General features: G+C 43.3%; 2 protein-coding genes across 4 annotated transcripts in view; one reads left to right on the forward strand and one right to left on the reverse strand.

Annotated features, from left to right (window-relative positions):
• SESN1 (sestrin 1) overlaps positions 1–8,682 on the forward strand; it is a 78,650-nt gene extending 69,968 nt beyond the window's left edge. For all 3 annotated transcript variants that reach the window (XM_036380178.2, XM_036380179.2, XM_036380181.2), the window contains 8 exons: positions 150–350; positions 1,235–1,417; positions 2,573–2,815; positions 4,067–4,214; positions 5,060–5,172; positions 5,407–5,597; positions 5,829–5,973; positions 7,565–8,682. In XM_036380178.2, coding sequence (XP_036236071.1) covers positions 150–350; positions 1,235–1,417; positions 2,573–2,815; positions 4,067–4,214; positions 5,060–5,172; positions 5,407–5,597; positions 5,829–5,973; positions 7,565–7,651 — 1,311 coding nt within the window. In that variant the 3' untranslated portion in view covers positions 7,652–8,682. The remainder of the gene's footprint in view (positions 1–149; positions 351–1,234; positions 1,418–2,572; positions 2,816–4,066; positions 4,215–5,059; positions 5,173–5,406; positions 5,598–5,828; positions 5,974–7,564) is intronic.
• Positions 3,506–20,222, reverse strand: part of ARMC2 (armadillo repeat containing 2) — a 70,453-nt gene continuing 53,736 nt past the window's right edge. Inside the window, exons 17-21 of the mRNA XM_036380182.2 lie at positions 19,680–19,793; positions 18,216–18,348; positions 16,086–16,243; positions 11,841–12,015; positions 3,506–4,286 (exon numbers count right to left, since the gene is read on the reverse strand). Of these exons, the coding sequence (XP_036236075.1) occupies positions 11,882–12,015; positions 16,086–16,243; positions 18,216–18,348; positions 19,680–19,793 (539 nt within the window). The 3' untranslated portion in view covers positions 3,506–4,286; positions 11,841–11,881. The remainder of the gene's footprint in view (positions 4,287–11,840; positions 12,016–16,085; positions 16,244–18,215; positions 18,349–19,679; positions 19,794–20,222) is intronic.

Raw genomic sequence — 20,222 nt, forward strand, 5'->3', positions numbered from 1 at the left:
TGCCTTATGTGCACTGATTTAATGTCATTAATAGATTTATAGTATAATTCCTTTCACTTGGGGCCTCTGGGTGCTGTGGTAATGTATTTATTTGCTATTTTATTGGTGGAACTTGGACAATATTGCTCACTGCTCTTCTCTCCGATCAGACAATTCAGGTGGGGAAGGAGGACGCCACGATGCACACGCTGTTTGCAGAGTCTTTTGCCACGCTGGGCCGGCTGGACAACGTCACCTTGGTGATGGTTTTCCACCCGCAGTATCTGGAAAGCTTTCTCAAAACTCAGCACTATCTGCTGCAGATGGATGGCCCGCTCCCGCTCCACTACCGGCACTACATCGGGATCATGGTACGCACCCAGCCCCAGCCCTGCCCAAGAGCAGCTGCTGCTGTGTTTTGCAGTTTCTAGCTGGAAAGCAGAGTAGGTTTGTTGGTGTCTGCTTTACAGATGGTTTCAGAAGATCGGCACTTTATGTTCATAGATTTGGTAGGACTCTGAGAAAAAGGGGAAAAGCATGCTGTAGAAATGAGATAATTGTTTGTTTTTGGCATCCTTAGTATCTCAGAAACTGTTTCTCAAGAAAGCTTGTTTTTGTATCTGTGTCCTGTCACATACACTTCTCCTAACTCAATTGTTGGTCCCATTGTGCATTTCTGAATATGTAAATTCTGAGTGAGTTTTCTGCCAAAAGTGGTTTTCTAATTTTTAATCTGCCAGTTCAATGACCTTTGCTTGCTGAAATTGAATTAAGGTTCTGGGCTGTGTCTTTATCTGATATAGAAATTGTTGGAGTAAATGGTACTGGGCTTTTCTTTACTGAGAAGCTGCCTGTAGTTTCTCTTGCCATATGCAATCTGAAACCTGCTTTTGATTGTTGCTGGTAAAGATGCAGCTAGAGACAGCTTCTTCCCCCTGGGCTGTAGGATGCAGTATGGATTACTTGCTTCAGGACATGCAATAAATCCATGCCTGTATTTCTCCCTGGGTATAGGCATGTTGCACCTGTAGCCAGCATAACGATGGTGTGTATAAACATGGGATATTATTTATGTTGTGAGAACAATAATCAAAACAAGCTGATGTGTTAATTTCAGAAAACTTTTTTTACTTGAGTCTTTGATCAGTGCAAGGCTTATTCTTGGATGTTTTGAGGAAATGATGCCTTATGGTATTTGTCATAAAGTACTAACTTTCTCTAATTGTTTTCTGTATCACACTGTTTTCCTTTTTAGGCTGCAGCACGACATCAGTGCTCTTACCTTGTTAACCTCCATGTGAATGACTTCCTTCATGTTGGTGGAGACCCGAAATGGTTGAATGGTCTGGAAAATGCACCTCAAAAATTGCAAAATTTAGGAGAACTGAACAAAATGTTGGCTCACCGACCCTGGCTTATCACCAAGGAACATATCGAGGTAGGTCTTTCACAGAGTAATGTGAATGTCCCCTTTGTTCAGTAAAGCAATCCCAGATTCTTGGATTCAGAGCCAGACAGGGTGAAAGATGTTCTGTGGTAATGACTTTGATTTCAGTGCTACATCACTGCATGATCTAGTATCACTTGTGCCCTGTTATGTAAAACTAACAGGATCATAACTGCTCTTAAATGAGTAACAAATTTCATTTACAACACCCTGAAATTTCTCTGTCATGCTGGAATTCTGTTGGTGCAATGACAGTGTGCTCAGGTGTGCACCTCCCTCCTCAAGCTGTGTGCTTTCAGTAGCCAGAACCCCTGGGTGTTTCTAAGTTGCTGCCAGAGGTTAGACAGAACACCAGCCACCACATTTTGTCTGGCTTGCTGCTGCTGTGTTTTCAGGTGGGATGGAGAGAGCAGGCTGGCAGAGCTGCCCAGGGGGGTGGTGGTGGTACAGGACAGCCAGGACTGCAGCACCAACAAACCACCAAAGGGGTGCTTCTTCCACCCCTTCTGCTCTCCTCTGTGCCCTAAGCAAGGAGCATGTGGGTGCTGGGACTTCCTCTGTGCTGCCTGGCCTGGTGGGAGGTGGTGGCAGGTCCAGCTGGGGCAGGACGGGGAGGGCGCACGCTCTGCCAGAAGGCCCCAAACCTCCCACACTTTCCTGCCTGAAGGGGAAGTTGGGGTTTGAAGCTTCTTGTCAAATCTAGAGCATTCCACCCACAGGGACAAAATGGAGGGAGCCTGTGCTAGATTTTTACACAGCTGATCTGCAAGGGGTTGCCTGGGTTTTCTGATGCTGTAAAGACCATTTGAACAAACATGCAACAGTTGTGGTTGCATCTTCATCAGAAGTGTGAAATTTCAGTGCAAGTCAGTATGGCCTCGACAGAAACCACATGGTGCAAAAGAAGAAACCCCAACTTATTTAATTGCCCAGGGACAGAGGGGAGAGAAGTTGTGTCCTTTGTGGCATAACCATGCAGGTCTGTGTCTGGCAGGTCACTGAGCACACTAATGGCAGCAGAGTCAGGAAGCATGTTTGGATGTCACAAAAGTAATTTTACCTGACTAAGAAATGTGTCGATAAACTGCATTAAGGTGGGGTCAAATGAATGACTTTTAATATTTTTGTCTTGCATTATTTTTAAAGCAACTTCTGAAGACAGAAGAGAACAGCTGGTCCCTGGCAGAGCTGATCCATGCAGTCGTTCTCCTTACACACTACCACTCCCTTGCTTCCTTCACATTTGGCTGTGGGATCAGCCCAGAGATCGACTGTGAAGGGGGTCACACCTTCAGGCCCCCCTCTGTCAGTAACTATTGCATCTGTGATATAACAAATGGTTACCACGGGGTGGATGAAATCCATGCCAGCCCAGCTGCAAGTATTCCAGTAAGTGTCTGTCTGAACAAACAGTCTCTTCCAACAATAGTTATGTCTTTGTAAACTTAATACGTGGAGGGTGCCTGTCTCTTTTTATTCTTTTGAGAGTGGGATTGATGAGCCTAATCCAGATGTGGGTATTGAAAAAATGCATTTAGGAGGAGCTGAAATGATACTGGGAAGCTGGGGAAAGCTACCAAAGGGAAACAGACACAATCTCTGTTGTTATTTTTTTCTGCCTGTCATTCATAAAGGTGAACTGAGATGAGTCCCAGCCTCAGCTAGTTCATGACACGTGTCCTGAGCAGCAGTGGCCGGGAATGCATTTTTCATCTGTGCAGTGGAAAGTTGGCTCTTCCTTTGAGTCCAAGCTCTCAGACTTTTTTGCCTTGAGGTGTTTGTCATGCATCACACAAAGGATCATTTTTAACAGATCATTCACAACTTTGTGACTCTTTAAAACACTCTCTCCTGCCTGCAGCTGTTATGCTGATCTGGACTTGTTTTCCCTTGGTGAAAAGAATGATGTGAACTAAGTGTTGGTTTAAGAACAGCCATGAGGGTGTTCTCACTGCAAGATCCTTGCCTGTGATATTTTACTGCAGTGGTGTGGGTGGCATTTAAATTTGTTTGATGAAGCTTGCTGGCTCTCTGAAGGACCAAAATGCAAAAGGCAGGGAGGAAAGGGGCAGAACTGTATAAATTAAAGATAATTTTACTCTGATGATGATGAATGTTTACAAGATCAATTACCGAATTCTTGAGGTGTTAAAACAGCTGTTGTGAAAGACGATTATCTTGCACTGGCTTTCTTTTGAGGCTTCATTAAATCTGCATTTATACTCACCCTTCCTTTTTCCTTCAATGTTTCTTCTCTGTGAGCAGAGGAGGAGAAAAATACTGTTGGGTGGTAAATTGTGGTTACTTCCTCTATCAAAATTTCTGTTACAGCTCCTTGTTTTTCAGTTACTGAACATTTAGACTAAGAGAAACTAATTTTAGCATGAGAACAACTAGTTCCAAAATGCTGTGATTTTTAAATCATGCTAAAAATACCAGGGGTCTAATTGAGAAAAGATGATGACTAAATGTAAACCATTGTGTCAGTACAGGTTTCTTTCAAAAACTGTGTTCCTTGAAAAATCTTTATTTAAAGATGTAAAGGACTTCAGTTGTGTTTAAACTTTCTGGCTTGGCAATTACTGCCATCATTGTCAGTTCCTGTTGCATGAAAATGAAATATCTTTCTCTTCTTTTTAGTCCACAGAGTCTGTCTGTGAAGTTGAAGCTCTTATGGAGAAGATGAAGCAGCTGCAGGAGTGCAGAGATGAAGAAGAAGCCAGCCAAGAAGAGATGGCCACACGTTTTGAAAGAGAGAAGAGAGAAAGCATGTTTGTGTGCTCTTCAGGTAGTGCAGATGTAGTCTGTATTTATTGTATGTATTTATTAAGACTTTTCCCAATTATTTGGAGAAATACTCCTGCAAAAGGGGAAAGAAATGCTATTAGATGTCACACAAACATTACCATTTCTTTGAAGGAATCAGTATTAGAGATGCCTTGTTTTCTTCCAGGAACACTTAAAAGCAAAGTAGTGCCAAGATTTGTGTCTGCTTGCAGACACACCATAACACTCTGACCAAAATTGTGTTTAATAGAAATCTCCAGCAGAAATGGAATCTCTCTCTTGAAAGTTTTAGAAATTGCACAGGAGATTTAAGCATCTTGCAAGATGTTCTAAAAACTAGACATTTGACATGCTTTGCTATTTAAGTGTATGAAACGTTACTTTTCAGATGACTGAGAGACAATACTTCATCTATTACAAATTTAGGCTTGTAATGGGCTCTTCAATACAATTTCCTCTAAGACACACTTGACCATGGGAGTCTCAGAAGTCTCTCTTTTAATAAGCTCTCTGTTTCAAACCAGTTTTCCCCCTGATATTTTTACAGACTTTTGAGTTAGGGGGAAAACATCCCCTAGATTCAGGGGATAGGGTGAAGACTGCAGTACAAGAGAAGGGAGAAAAAAATGTTTGTCTGTAAGAAAAAACCTGAGTGTTTTTCATGGAGTTGCCTCTGAACACCATAGCTGCAGTCACAGAACTGTACCAGAGAATCTTAATACAGCTAATCCAGTGAAAATGTGTTTGATTAAAAAGCACAGAGACCCATTCTTCTGCAGGAGTTCTGCTCATACACTTCCAATTTGTTCTATCCAAATTGTGTGCAATTCTGTTTGACATTAACAGAAGATGAAGAATCTGCAGCAACAAGAGATGTGTCTCGGCACTTTGAGGACACCAGTTATGGTTACAAAGACTTCTCCCGACACGGAATGCACGTGCCCACCTTTCGTGTTCAGGTAAGAGGCTGGGGGCTGCCATCAGGGGGCTCAGGGAACAACCTGTGCCAGATACCAAACCTGGAAATGGCTGTGTTCTCACTGCCCCGTGGGTGAGGCTTAAATTAAGCCAGCAAATGAACGACCCCTACCCCCAGTGGATTATCTGCCCTGGGATCTTTACTATACTAAAACTCTGGTTCTTCACAAGTTTATTTCTGAAATGCTTCATTCTGCATTTTTACTTATTCTAAGGATTATTCCTGGGAAGACCATGGTTATTCCTTGGTTAATCGTCTTTATCCAGATGTGGGACAACTACTTGATGAGAAGTTTCATATTGCTTATAATCTGACTTACAACACAATGGCCATGCACAAAGATGTGGATACCTCAATGCTAAGACGAGCTATTTGGAACTATATTCATTGTATGTTTGGAATAAGGTCAGTTTTACTCTTTTTATTCTAAACACATTGGCATTTCTTTCTCAAGTTGAACCAGAACTATTTATTAAGCAAACATGCATGTACTTCTAAACATATTTTTGTTTATGGGGGAGGGCCACTAGTGCTACACTTACCCAATAATTTGTTTTGCCATAGGAACTTAGAAACAATGCAAGTGAAATAACTGCTGCTTGAAAATGAAAGTGTTTTTCTTTCAATTCCAAACAGATACGATGATTATGACTATGGTGAAATTAATCAGTTGTTGGACCGCAGCTTTAAAGTTTATATCAAGACTGTGGTTTGCACTCCTGAAAAGACCACAAAAAGAATGTATGATAGCTTCTGGAGACAGTTTGAACACTCTGAGAAGGTACAGTTGGTGTGTGTGCTGAGGGACAGCCCCACATCAGTGTCTCCCTGACAGCCACAGCTTAAGCTTTAGCTGGTGCTCCTGGGGTTCTGCTCACAGTCAAGTCATTGGGAAGTGTTGTGTTCCTGGGCTGAAATAATCTCGCCTTTCCTCATGCCTGTGTGCTGGGTAACAGCTGACATAGACTGGGCAAGTTCTGAGCAGTACAGGGGGTTAGACATGACAATGGTACAGCTTCCCCTCAACTGCAGTCAGTACTGCCTGTATCCCAGAGAGGCAGCAAAGTGGTACACAGTCCATTCATCCCTTGGCAGCAGACTTGGAACAGCTCTCTGGCTGGCCCAGGCTCTTTCCAGTCCCCTGGTCCTTCTGGCATGGATAGCTCCAAAAGAGTTTTTTTATCAAAGCCTAAAAGCTCTGCTGCTGGGTTACAGCCTGAATTACACCTCCCATTTCCTGCTATTAACTCCCAGATATTGAATCCATTAAGTTTATGTCCTTCAGTTTTTCTTTGAAATGGTATTTCTTGGCCTCACTTAAAGTCAATGCTGAAACATAAAGATGCAGAAATCATTAATGCTCATATCATTAAAGGCTCTAATTCTTGATAAAACCCCTTAAAGAAGGGTCATGTAACTACAATGATTTAATGTTCAAGTAAAACACTGCCTATGTTTTGGTTAGACTGACTGTGATAGATGAGCTTTCCAAGCACTCAAATCCTTCTTTAAAGCCCAAAATTTTGCATCTCCATAGCCATCAAAAGCCAAGACTCATTCACATATGTGTCACTGAATGCAATAACCACACATTCTCACAGAGATCATGCAAATGAAACCACACACAGCCCTTACATGCCAGAGCAAACTCACAGCAACCTGCTGTCAGTGAAAAAATACTTTCACACCCTTCCCCCCACAAGTTTCTGATTTCATCCTCAAAGAAATGCAGTAAAGGCATTGAGGAGATGATGTGGGGAACTAAAATTCTTAGCTCCAGTAGCTACTGAACACCTGTGTGTCAGTAGAGATAGAGGGTTTATCACACTGGAGAGTTTTTCTGGTGCTTCACCTTTGCCAACCACTCTGTGTTGTTCAGGTGGAAGCTGCCTGTGTGTTTCTCTCTCAGTCCCCAGGGACAAATGTCCTTATCACCTCTGCCTTTGCTATCAGCCCCCTCTGCTCCACAGGTACTCACTGCCCTTCTGCCTTTAGTCATTAGCCTCACTGAAACTGAACAAGCTGTGCATTTTGTGCTGCCAGAGAAGGAAGGGCTTGTGTGCTTGAAAGCTTGTCTGTTATTTCCAGCTAAACCAGCTGGTCTGCTAAAGGATGATTTCCTCTTCCTATGGCCCTGGCCCTACATAAGTGTGCCCATGGGCCAGTGCCACACTGTGCCACAGTGCCACAGGGTGTGGCATTGGTTCCTCTGCCCCCCTCAGTGAGCTCCACAGCGAGGTCTGGCTGTGACAGGGCAGTGCTCCCCTGCTGCTGCTGCTGCACAGCACAGTGCCCACAGCCCCCAGGCTTCCTGTGGCTGCAGGTGTGGCGGTGAGCTCGGTGCTAAAGCAGAACTTCTTCTCTCTCTGCAGGTCCATGTAAATTTGCTTCTGGTAGAAGCTCGGATGCAAGCCGAACTACTTTATGCTCTGAGAGCTATTACTCGCTATATGACCTGATGTCTCTGGCTGCCTGTCGACGTTGGAATGTTCTGCAGCTGCAGTATGGCAGAGGAAGATACGAAGCCTCAGGACCAACAGTAGCTATAAGTTAAGATGCCCATTGTGCCATAACTCCTTTAGTTTCAGCTATTTCCATGTTTGGAATATCATTGCTGCCGCTGGGCAGCGAACGCTTGGCAGTTGACAGACAGGGTTGTGCAGAAGTGCTGCCTGCTCATGGTATTTTGGCTTTAGACAGCCCGGGACATTCTCTGAACTTGTGGCAATATAGCAAACCATAGATACATAGATCTTGTGTTAAGGCAAATACTGCGGGAGTCAGAGTGTGAAAAGAACTGGGACTTGATGGCATTTGCTTTCCCTACGAGAATAATTCTAGAAAATCTTGATGCTGCTATTTGTGCAGGTGGAGTGAACAGACCCAGGCTGTTCCAGTTGAGCTAGAAGTGAAAGTGAGCACTGCTATTGTCTGAGCCTTTATTGTGTGTGGTTTCAAAAAAGCCTTGTTATTTAGATTCCCCATTTAATCAGAACTAAACCTCTTCTGTCCACACTGATAATTTGAAAGATAGCAGTCAATTTTCTCAACTAGTTTAGCCTTAAAAACAGGATGTTTGTTCAGCATTATTTCGTGAGCTCCAAAGTGCAATGGTCTTCCTATGGAAAGAAGGGGACTGGAGTCCTCAAAGCTTCTTAGAGATCTACCTATACAAAGTGTCAAGTAGCTTCTTGTCCTCCTTTTCATGGATGAACCAAGAAGGAGCTAGGAAAAGGTGTGGGAATGTTGTTCTAGACTGCCAAACAGTCCTACTGTATTACATGCCCAACGCTGGTCTTAATGATTTTTGCAGTTGCTTAAATAACTAGGCTAAAAAACATCTATTTTTAGTAAATCAAAACGTGATTAAAATGCTGACGTTTAATATACAGTGGTTTTGGAGAACACATGAATACTTTTGTATGAGTGTGAATTGCTTTTTAAATCTGTCAGTATTACTGGTATTTTTGAAATAAAGGTAACAACTTTTTCTCTTGGCGTTTTTGTGTGGTTTAACTTTAAGCTTCTGTTCTACTGGGTGTGAGACCATTTAAAATGTTTGAAACAGTAACTGAGCAAACAGTTAAAATCATGAGCCATGAATTTTTTAACTGAGTCTGAAATGGTGGGAGGAAAAGTTTAAAAACAGAGCTAGAGCTTCACTAACTGTAGTGGGAACACCTCTTCTGTACTGCTGGTATTTTCACCCATTTGGACAAAGCTATCTCAGGCACAAGGTGTGATTCCTGGGGTGTCTGGTGCAGGGCCAGGAGTGGGACTCGATTATACTGCCCAAGCCCATAAGCAGTCTAATTTCTGTCCCCTGGCCTGGATTTCAGCTCAGACTGGTTTCTTTTTCTACAGAACCTTCTGAGAACAGTTTTAAGTTTACAGTCCAAGAAGCTAAAATATCTAAAAAGATCTAGGGGAGAAAGATTAATAAACTGTCAAAAATTGTGACTAACAGGAAGCATCTGGTGCTTCCTCTTAACTGAAAATACAGGATTTTTGATGTTCCAAAAGCAGAGCAAAACTTTCCTGTCTTAAGGGCATTGTACAGCTGAGCTGGGCCTTTCCAGTCTGTGAACAGTTCCTGCAGCGCTTGAGTCTCCAGGTGCTTTCTGAGGTCAAAGGTAGACATGAATTTTTCCAAGAAACCTAAACTGGCCATTTCCATCCTATGCTCTCCAGCCACATCCAAGTGCGCTCTCACTTTTCAAGCGGTAAACACTGCAGTGGATCTGTGTGTGAGTGGCTTCATCTGGTCACAGCTGCCATCAGAGCAGAAGCCACAACCTGCAGGCAATCCCAACTCCCTGCCCAGTACTCCTGGGCAGCTCCAGGAGAGCCCCAGCCCGTGGCTGTGGAGTGCAGCAGCCTCTCAGCTGTGGTGCTGGCAGCTCTCCCCAAGGGAGAACAGGAATGGGCTCCTGGACACCAGAGAGCTGCTGCACTGAGGCCTGTGGCAGAGATACCCAAATGGTATAAGAACAGACCTGAAATCCAGCATTCTGGGGCTGCTTCTTACTACTCACAGGTTTTTCTGCAGAGAAAGACAGAGGCTGGTATAGCTAGAAAGGAGGGGTGCTCAAGAGTCCTGTGCCACCCTCTCTTCTCTATCCAGTTCCTATGAATGTGCCTCTTCCTGTACAAAGGCCAGAGCTCACACATGGTGGCTGCCCCAGGATCCCCAGCTCTGCCCAGCTGCAGACACAGTACTTCAGGCTCCTGGTTACAGTTTGATTAGCAGTAGCTGACAGAATTAGTGTTGTATTTGAACAAATCTTAATTGCCCAAATACCACCTTGACTTGAGCCAGCCATCAGTATCAGCTGCCTTCTGACTGAGATTCAGCCCTTGTCAATTCTGATTAGTCCTCCTAACAGGGCTTAGCCACAGGGGCCTTTTCCAGTGCCCCCACCCTGGCCTGCACAGCCGGATGTTTGCCTGCCTTGCTGTGACACAAATGCCAGGAACAAATGCCTCCAGCGTCTTCCCCACAGGGACTACTTACCCAGCATCCTTTCTTTAATACTCTCTCAAAGCAAATCCATTCTTTTCTCCCAGAAACAAATGGGACATTGAAACCATTTATCTTCCCTTCAACTTCAGCTAAAATTAAAATGGCAAAAGAAGGGATGATAATTGAGATATTTTTGAGCTGAGCAGAGCTGTTGTTGGAGCCAAACCACACGGAATGCCGAGCACTTCTCTCCTGTGGATCGGCCTCCGTGACAGAGGCCGCCATCACACAAGCTCCCAAAGCAGGGCTGAGCCTTGCTGGGCACAAGTAACACCTGAACAGCTGAGACACAAAGAATGGAGCAAATTTTACCACTTTCACTGAAGTTTTCTCCTCACCACTCCCAAAACCTGGACCATGAAATCTCCCTTTCCCTGCCCCATAAAAGCAGGGATCTAAACTAGGAAAGAAGTCTTGCTGCCCTTCTACCATGGTGCTACTTCCCAGCCTCTCTCTCCTCCCCTGGAAGCAGAGGTCTGGGCACTACCAAAGGCAGAGAGAGCAGTGCCACTGAGGGAGGAGCTATGAATCCCTGCCTCCCAACAAATTTCTCCAGCCTCTTCCAGCACCACCAGACTGGAGCTGCTCCTGCTGCAGGGCCCAGTGCGATGCTGCTGGCCCACAGGAGCAGGAGCCTGGCAGCTCCTGCCCAGCTGTTCATTCCCAGTAATCTGAGGTCAGCAAAGAGAGAAATGGGTCAGGGCTGTGCAGCTCCCTGTGGCCAACTGGGCTGTGAACGCTGGAGGCTGGCAATGCACCTGCTGCGCTAATCCATGGCCTACAGGAACTTTTACATGCTGGAAGGATGAAACTGAGCAATAAACAAGGCAGCAGCAGGCAGGGGGAACAGGGAGAAAGAGGCTGTTATGGCCCCACAGATGGAGACACAGGTTCAGGGGAGACAGCTGGCCAAGAAGTCTGGGAAGTAGAGGCACTCAGGCAGCTCCTGGGAGTGTGGGACCAACTGAAAGAAGGTAAAATCTTCTCTGACATCAGGGATATGGGTGTTTTGCCTAAAGATGGGAAGTCCCAATTCAAGAAAGACCAGCACAGCTGGGCCTACATCCCACCAGCATCAAGGCAGCAGCTGGGTTAGCTGGGATACCCTAGACCCTACCCCCCAGTGTCAGAAGGAAAAGGGGGTGACTTTCCCTGACCACCAACAGTGTTCGATCTGAAGAGTGAAGCTCATGAAGGAGCACAGGACAATGCCCCAACAGCACCAGGTTACTCTGTCACAGAAGCTCCTTAAGGTAAAAGTGTGTCAAGGTCTGTAGGTGAGATGTGGCTCCTGTCACATAACACTCGTTTGCACAACATTTTTGATACCACAGAGGTCCAGGTACTCACTCATAACTTACTTTTTAAAAATTAGAAGTTCAGCAAGTATTTTTCCAGTGAAGAAACAATGCAATTACTAGACAAGTCACACTGAACAGCTGCTTCATCAGCTCAGGTATATTGTAAAAAATAATTACACATGCAAAGATTTCATACAAGCTCTTCAGAAGATAGCATCCAGTATATAAATGCCAGGCTTTTCTGACTTTTTTTAGAATAGTCATGCTCTCCAACAAGCTTACCACTGGCAATGTACAGGTATATTAGAAATATAGAGAGTTTACCTGATAAAAACACCCCGACTGATTAAAATGGAGTGATAGACTCAGCTGGAAGAGTGATGGCTTTGAATTCTGTCAAGAAGTTTTGCTGCCACGGGTTTGAACTCTCTTTCCCAATATACTCTTTGGCAGTCCTTTATATCTTTGTCAAGGCTGCACTCCAACTCTACCTCTTCATCTGTAATCAAGGAAATACTATCATCAGTTTCAAATAAAAATACATTCAACTACATATTTTGTGACACATGCAGCTTACCAGCTGTGTATGCTGATGGCTTAAAAACAACTGCACTTGAGATAAGTTAAGCATCACTGTCTGAGGGTCTTAGATTTAATTGAAAATAAAGGATGGTAAGGTCAGTAGAAAAGTAAAAATGGTACTGCAAGTTCTTTTATTCTCACACCTCATGGGTGTCTCTGAGACAAAAACTGTCTCTGAGACTGATCATTTATTGTGACTGTCAGTCTGGAAAGCACCCAGGGTTTAATATTGCCCACAGCAATTTTGCTGAGGTAAGCAATCCATTAATCTACCTACAACTATGTTTTTCCTGTCCCAAATTGCTCTGCCAATCTGGAGACTCGTTCAAACTCTACCTACTCTCACACTGAAGGAACTTGAACCACACTGGTTATTGGACTTACTGATGCCCTCCCTTCCTCATAGATTTCAAAAATAAAACAACAGGACAGTCTTTATTAAAGACAATGTTAGGAATGAAAGGAAGTCATCAGTCATTTTTTCCCCTTCTATTTTGCTTAGCACTGGATAAGACAAAGAGACAAACTCTAGAGAAAATACAAATCAGTCTGCAACCAGAAGCATTCTCCTGAATCAGGAATCCACAAACACAACTGATAATGCTGAATGTCTTCACACAGTTTAACAGAAGGATATTTGACAGGATTTAGGCCACAAACAAACCTAATAAGAAGGTAGAACCCTGCTCCAAATGGGCAATACTTAATCCTTGGCCTACACTATGAAAAAGCACCAGATTCACAATGTGTTAAATAAATAACTCTTTAAGGGAGCTAATTGCACAGTCACAGCAGGTAAAAGCAACTTGGGGCTAAAGAGAAATTTCAGTTACCCACATTTTGAATCAAACTTTATGTAGAAAAGAGATGCTCCAACAGCAGTTACTCCCATCCAAAAGCATGCCAAGATGCCTGTGCAGATCAGATGGCCTGAGCTGAGACAGGTATGAAGGAGCAAAAGACATTCCTGTGTGTCATTTCCAGCTCACACAAAGCTACCAGCAACTGCAAACAAGTGGATCCTCTGCCACTACACTGCAACTACCAAAATTAAACAGAGGCTGATGGTGAGAAAGATTCCAAAAGGGGTTCTATGTAAGGAGATGACATTTAGAGTCTATCCATAATAAAATAAAGAGGAAAATAACACCCATTCTTTCAAGAAAGATGTCATATCTCTGCAGGAAGAAAGCTTGTAATCAGAGATAAAATCCAGCCTCTGACATCAAATCTATATTTGATGATGTCACGGGATAATTTAGGTTGGAAAAAACCTCTGGAGCAGAGTCACCAGCTTGCTCTAGTCTGTGTTGAGTACTGAACACCTTCTAGGGCAGCAGTCTGTTCCAGTGCTTAACTCCTGCTACAATGGAAATCTCTTTTCCTAATGCTTAATTGGAATTTTGTCTTATTGCAACCTGTGCCCATTAGCTCTTGTCCTGTCAATGGCACAGTAACCCAACATACCTAAAAATCAATCTCAGCAGCAGAGAAGCCAGAGACCCTGAAGTGGAAAATAAGGGATTATGGGATTTGTTTTCAAGGAGAATTGCCTTGCCTACTCCTGCTTTTTTCTACCCAAATTAACTCTGTTCAAACATAGACTGAGAGGCATTTCTCCCTTTTATTAGACAGCTGTGCTCCCCAGAAGTCGACTGAATATTTATGGAATCACTGAGGTCGAGAATTCCAGCCTACAAGAACAAGGGTCAGAAGCAGTTCAAAGCTGAAGTGTTGGACTGAAGCAGTAAATTTCCCAAAGCAGAACGTGAGTAACGCTGTGGATCAGCGAGGATCAGTGTTCCGCATGCAAGCTGTGCATCCTCAGATAATTTAATTTTCCCACGACTCTCCTCAAAAACCAGCAATATTGGGTCCTGGCCGAAGAGCATATGTGCTGGCTGCAAGCCCAGGAACAAGACAAACACAGTGGGCCTGCATACTGTGGGGGAAACTGGAGCCTGGAGTGCTGACTCCTGCAGTCTGCAAGGGCTGCCCATCCTTGAAACACCAGCAAGACAGGGGCTGGCAGCCCTGGAAGCTCTGTCATGTCAGGTAAGAGTTCACATGGACTGAGATTCCAAAATAACCTCCTGGAATTGATAGTGGAGGTAAAAGTCAGCATAAGAAAAAGTCTGGAGGGAGAGGGAGAAACTTTATTTTCAGTGAATGACCAAAGAGAAGAATGTTCCCAAGACAGAAGCTCATCTCCATTGCTGCCTGTGAGGGCCTGGGCCAAGGCAAAGCTGCTGCCAGGGGCCTGGGAACAGCAGCCTCCAGGAGCTCTGAGCCAGCAGAGTGACATGAAAGTCAAGCAGCTGAAAGAAGGTGAATGACAAGTGCCATTGGAAAGCAGGGCCACTGCATCCCAGGCTGCTGGGATCAGGCAGGGAGAAAGAAAAACAAATAGTGCCCTTTGTCCAGCCTTTCTCTTGGGCACAACATCTTTCCAGGCCACTTCCATTCCCTTTTGCTTCCTTGTATCTTTTGTCACCCTGTGCCAGATGGGGAAGGGAAAAATAAAGGGGAGGAGGCCAAGCACAGCAGGTGAAGAGAGGTGTCTGCTGTGCCATGCTCCACTTTTTCCGCTTCCTGAGGGTGTGCTGACGCTCAAGTACAGTTCATGGCTGTCAGCAGTTGCCTCCTGCTTCCTGAATGATAGAATCAGAGCAATGACGGTTCAAGGCTGTTACTGGACACAATGGGAGGAGGAAGATGCAACACAATATCAACCAGCTGCTATTACTAAGATTTGTTGGCTCTCTGCACACAGAGGAACCAGATCCAATGAATAAGATGTGCTTTTTCTACAGCTCCTCTTCATACTACAGTGTGAAGAATGACTGGCCTTCTGATTTAATTCTAACCTGTTCCTAATTAATTACCATTACAGCAGCATTGCAATCACAACTGTAACTGCAATTGCAATTGTACACAAACTTCCAGCTGATGAAAGTTATACTGTTCACTGAGAGTTACAATTGCTATCCAGCCTGGATTTTGCAGTCAAATCAATTGCTTCAATAAGGAGTGTTAAATGCAGAGGAAAACATAAGCATGTACTTTCTAAAACAAAGATATATACCTCTCTATGTGTGCCAGAAAATTCAAGCATGATTGTGGCTGTAAAGTTTGCAGATCTCTTGCAGAATGTTGAAAAGTGCAGCAATAACCTTGAAACACTGCTATTTTCAGATAAATAGATGGAATTACTGCACACATTAAGATAAAGTCCATCATAGCAAGGAATGTAATACAAGGAACTATTACAGCAGTGAATATCAGTAATTCTGCTGTAACTGGAAAAAAATCCTCACAAATCCACCCACTTTTCTGATTGTCTACAATGAAAGAGACTGTGAGATCTCACGTTCTGTCTGGGTCTGACAGTAAGTATACATCTTTAATCAATTTCCAATTAAAATCATATCACATATAGTTAGTTTCCTTCAATTTGATTTATATTTTAAAGATTTTTTAAAGACGATTGCAAGTGATCTACCCAAAATAAAATCATAAGCAAAGCAGTGCTCTAAAATTACATATACTGACTGCAGGACTATTACACAGCCACTGAACTATGTAAAATTTGAAGCAAAAGTAAATGCCCGGATGAAAAGATGCCACTGGGTAAGCAAATCAAGGTCTTTACATTAACCTTTCAGCCTTGTGAAGCAATGAGCACACCTTTCCTGGCCTTAGGGAACAGATGAGAAATTGTCAGGATGTTGTCCTTGCCCACAAGGAAACCATGGAGAGACAAGAAAGGTGGGCAGGCAGGAAAGTCAGCCCGCTGCACCCCAGAAACGGCACAATCCCCAGGGAGCGCAGCGTGTGCTGCACAGGGACCACTGTGCTGCTGCACAGCCCACGCTGGCCAGCCACTGAAAGCTGCAGCACAGACTTCCCACCCAAACTAATCCTGCATTGATTTTGCTCCTTCTGTGTCTTTTTTTGAGGAAAAGAGCCCAAGGCTGGGAGTCTCACCCAGAAGTGCTGTGAGCAGCATCAGCAGGGTGTTGGTGTTCCCTCCGAAGCAGGAGGCCGTGCTCGCCGTGTTCTCACTGTAGTTCCACAGGGTTTTGCAGATCAAACATGAGAGCTGCCAGTCTGCTGGCCCAAAGTCTTGTAAGCAGTCAATCAACCTGTTGGTACCAAACAAAACCAGTGCTTTGTTCCATGGAATTTACTCCTGAGCTCTTGAAAATCTGGCAGTCTAGAAATGTAAGCAAGCTCCGTGGAAGTTTGCAGGAAAATTCTATGTTAATAAACATCAGATGCTACTTTCTTCCTCAGTAACTTCCCCCTTTTTATTAAGTGTAGTTCCCCAAGCATGTGGACATGCCTTTTGTCTACACATGTGTGTGCCTGCCTGCAGGCTGCCCATCCTCCATAACTTTCTAACCCAAATGACCAATTTCACTCACATACTTTGCAAATGTAACCATTTCAAAGACACTAAAATTCCATCAAGTTTCATTACAGTATGTGACTGTCCCAAATCTGTGACTACCACTAAAGCAGAGATTGCAAACCAAGCCAAACTTTATCAGGCACCAATGATTCATCTGGAAAAGGTGGTGGGGAATGCAGAAAAAGCTTCAGTCAGAATATCCATCTTACTACACATCAGATCATCTCACCAAAAAAACAAATCCAAAGGAATCTGCTGTTTCCATGATCAAAGAATTACCTTTCACAGTCAGTGAAGCCTCACAATTTTGCCGATCTCACCCATTCTTGCATCTCCTCTCAGAAATGCCTGTTTTACTAAGGTGTCCCTTAAGTGAGAGTAATCTTTCACTGCTGTTCTCTTCTGCAGCCTTAGGAACCCCTCCTTCCCTCACTTCTCCACTTCACAGAGAGATTTATAATCTGCTGAATAGTAAAGGATAACTACTATATTCAGGTATGGCTGGAAATATCAGTCATTGAAGACCACCCAAAAAGAGGTTTGCTTTTTTCCTCCTCTCTGAAGGCAGTCATTGTGGAAAAACAGGAGGCATCTGATGAATAGCCAAAAAAACTTGCCCTAATTTTTTTAAAATGTAACTCTCTGAAAAGACTAATTCCCTATTTTCTTTGGGCAACTATATAGTGGTACAATAACCTCAGTTCCAAAAAATTAGAGCTGCTTTGGCACTGTCAGGATGATCTCCTTAACAATCACTTCCAAATTCTCTAGATTCATTCCAGGCTGTTTTCTGTTCCTTCCCTCACAAATTTTCAGACACAGTATAGAAAATTCTGAATTTATATGGCTCTATAGGCTAGAGAATATTCTATATTATAGAAATTTCTCACATTTATTATTCAATTTGCCAGCAACTTCTTTTTATGCTCCTTTTCCAGCTTTATATTGTAAGTTAACTAGAACGTGGGAAGGAAGGACGAGAAGACTATGCATTGTTTACAGTGTATAAAAAAGTAATTATATGATGTATGAACAGGAAAGCATTTCAAAGTCAGGCATATTGTTTCATAACTGTGGGCTGTACCAACTGCTTTACAAGCACAGGAACATGATCTTTCATGTTGCTCCAATTAAGCTGGATCCGCTATTATCTGAACATCAAAGCCACAAGTGTTGCATCCACGGTGCTTTTTCAAGGTCTAATATCCCTCACAATGTTACAGTGCCCTTATCTTGGAAGTCCCAGAGAGAGGAGACCCAGGAGCTGCTCCCTGCAGAGCTTGGCTACATCAGGTAGTTTTCCCTACAGAACCAAGTGGTTACAAAAATTGCAAGGGACCATCTGGATTGTAATTTCCTGAAGTACCTTCACACCTGCCTCAGATGCACACTGACCCTGCTGTTCACTGTAGCCCACCTAGGACCCAGTAAAGCCAAGCTCAAGCAGCTGCTGCAAAGCCAGGCTTTAGTTGCTTTCTTCTATGGTACTCTCTGCTGTGTAGATCACAGAGGGTGTTTGGGAGACTTTTCTGTAGGGTTTGGCTCTTATGAAAGGCTGGTTCTCAAAGAACTTTAGATACTAAGTATCTACTATGCTGGCATCTTTATTACAAGCTACTGGCCCCAGAAAAAAAAAAATCCAATTAAAACTTTTTGGCCAAACTACTCAAAATTACTTTTTTCAAGCACAATCAGGAACTTACTTTCCAATTCCTCCTTCTTCCATGAGAAAAGCTCGTTTGTTCTCATCTACTGTGAGATTGAGCAGAACTCCACAGGCAGGAAAACAGACCTCTCGGTCCTTGGAATCCAGCAAAGCAATCACAAACTTGTATACTGGATTGTAAAAAGGAAACAATATTACCAGGAAGATGGATTTACCATACAAGTGGCATTACAACACATTATTAGAAAGCAGTCAAATGCAGGATACCCTATCCAAAAATTCACCCTTGTAGCATATTACTGTGACATTTGCAGAGGAGGCACATGACAGAGCATCATGCTGAACACCAGTTCCTTCAAAACAACAAACCAGAAATTCTAGTAATAAAAATACACCAAAGAAATGTGGAAATCCCATCAGAAGTTGACCAAACTGAATTGAAGCTTATTTCTTAAAAGTATCACCTCCCTTTCCATCCCAGAGTCAGCAGAAACTGCAAGGATTTGGCATCTGGCACTCAGAGGGGGAAGTTCTTTCCCCTGTGAGTGCAGGGTTGTCCCAGACTGCACCAAGTCCAGCCTGGGGCTCCAGTGGGAGCAGCATCCACAGCACCTGCTGGCACTGACTGTGGAGCTGTGCAGCCAGCCCAGCCAGGGAGTGGGAGCTGGGCTGGCCCCTCTGAGAGGAAGCCTCTCTTCAATTCCTGAGCTTGGCACACCAACACCACTGTCTCTCCAGCTGGAAAACTTAGTCCTTTGACTGAGACTGTTCACCAGGAACCAGCTCCTAAGAGTCACTTCTTCCTTCATTTATGGTGATGTGCCACCCTTGGAATAAAAAGTTGCATATTGTGACATGATCACCTACCTCACTTTCAGCACGAAGAGGCAGAGAAAAAAAAATTTACAATGAAGTGGTGTCTAAGCTGATGACACACCTTCTGTGGATAGCAAGGAGTTGCCATTTTCCCCAAAGCTCTTCAGATACACAAAGCAAAAGAACTTGAGAAGACTTGTACCCTACTTCACCCCGAGGCAAACAGGAGGTCTTTGCTGAGGCAGTCAAATCCAAGCCACATGTTACAAACTGCTAACAAGCTGTCAACTGTGGGAATCAAGAATCTGAGATTATGAACCTAAATGAGATTTTAATTGGATTTTAATTTTGTATCATATCACTACTAACCTGCAGGATCTGAAAAGCTATTTGAGTAAAGGGAAATTTCAAATTTGAAACTTCAGGAAAAACAGAGTTTTTGTAATATGTACCTTTGTGAAAGTAGCCTGGCATATTTTTCCTACTCCAATATTTCCATTTTAATGAAACTGAAATGAAATGGTATTTATAATGACTATTATTGGATTCTAATGTTTGCCTAATTTGCAAAACATCAGGGAAGATTGATTCTACCCTTTAACTGAGACAGCTTATTAACAACTTTTTCTTTTTAGAACCGTGGACATTCAAAAATAGAACTCCTACAAATGCAAAAGTAACTCACTCTTTTTCTGCATGATGAAGTCACGGATCTCATGATGCTGGGAAAGATTGCCAAAGACTCTGACAGCCTCCACAACTGCATCCATATTGTCACTCATTAACAGCTTTAAAAGCACTGTTGGTTTGCAGAGAAATTAAATAAAAATGATAAATCACAAATATATGGCTCTTTTTCATCAATGAATATCAGAATGCAAACAGCAACAGCTATAAATGTAAAAAATGGGAGCAGTTGTCTGTCTGTCTGGTGGCAGCAAAGGGGTTGAGCTGATGGTAGAACAAGAACAAAATCGCGTATGGCTTCAAAGATAAAACAAAGAGCTCCAATATGGGACTAAGTGCAAAGGAACAAGTGAGGAGTTATAGAGACAGTCTAAGCACAGTTGTAATAAGGGGAGCCAGTTTTGCTATGCAGTTTTGAGTGGGCTCATGAAAATCCAGGAAGACATAATTAAAAAAAATTAATATAATATAATAATGTAATATATAATTGATTTAGATCCTGAACAGATGGTCTTATGGTGGGATGAAATTATTTTCTGAC

This window comes from Molothrus ater, chromosome 3 (assembly GCF_012460135.2).
Source record: "Molothrus ater isolate BHLD 08-10-18 breed brown headed cowbird chromosome 3, BPBGC_Mater_1.1, whole genome shotgun sequence".
Classification (NCBI taxonomy): Eukaryota; Metazoa; Chordata; class Aves; order Passeriformes; family Icteridae; genus Molothrus; species Molothrus ater.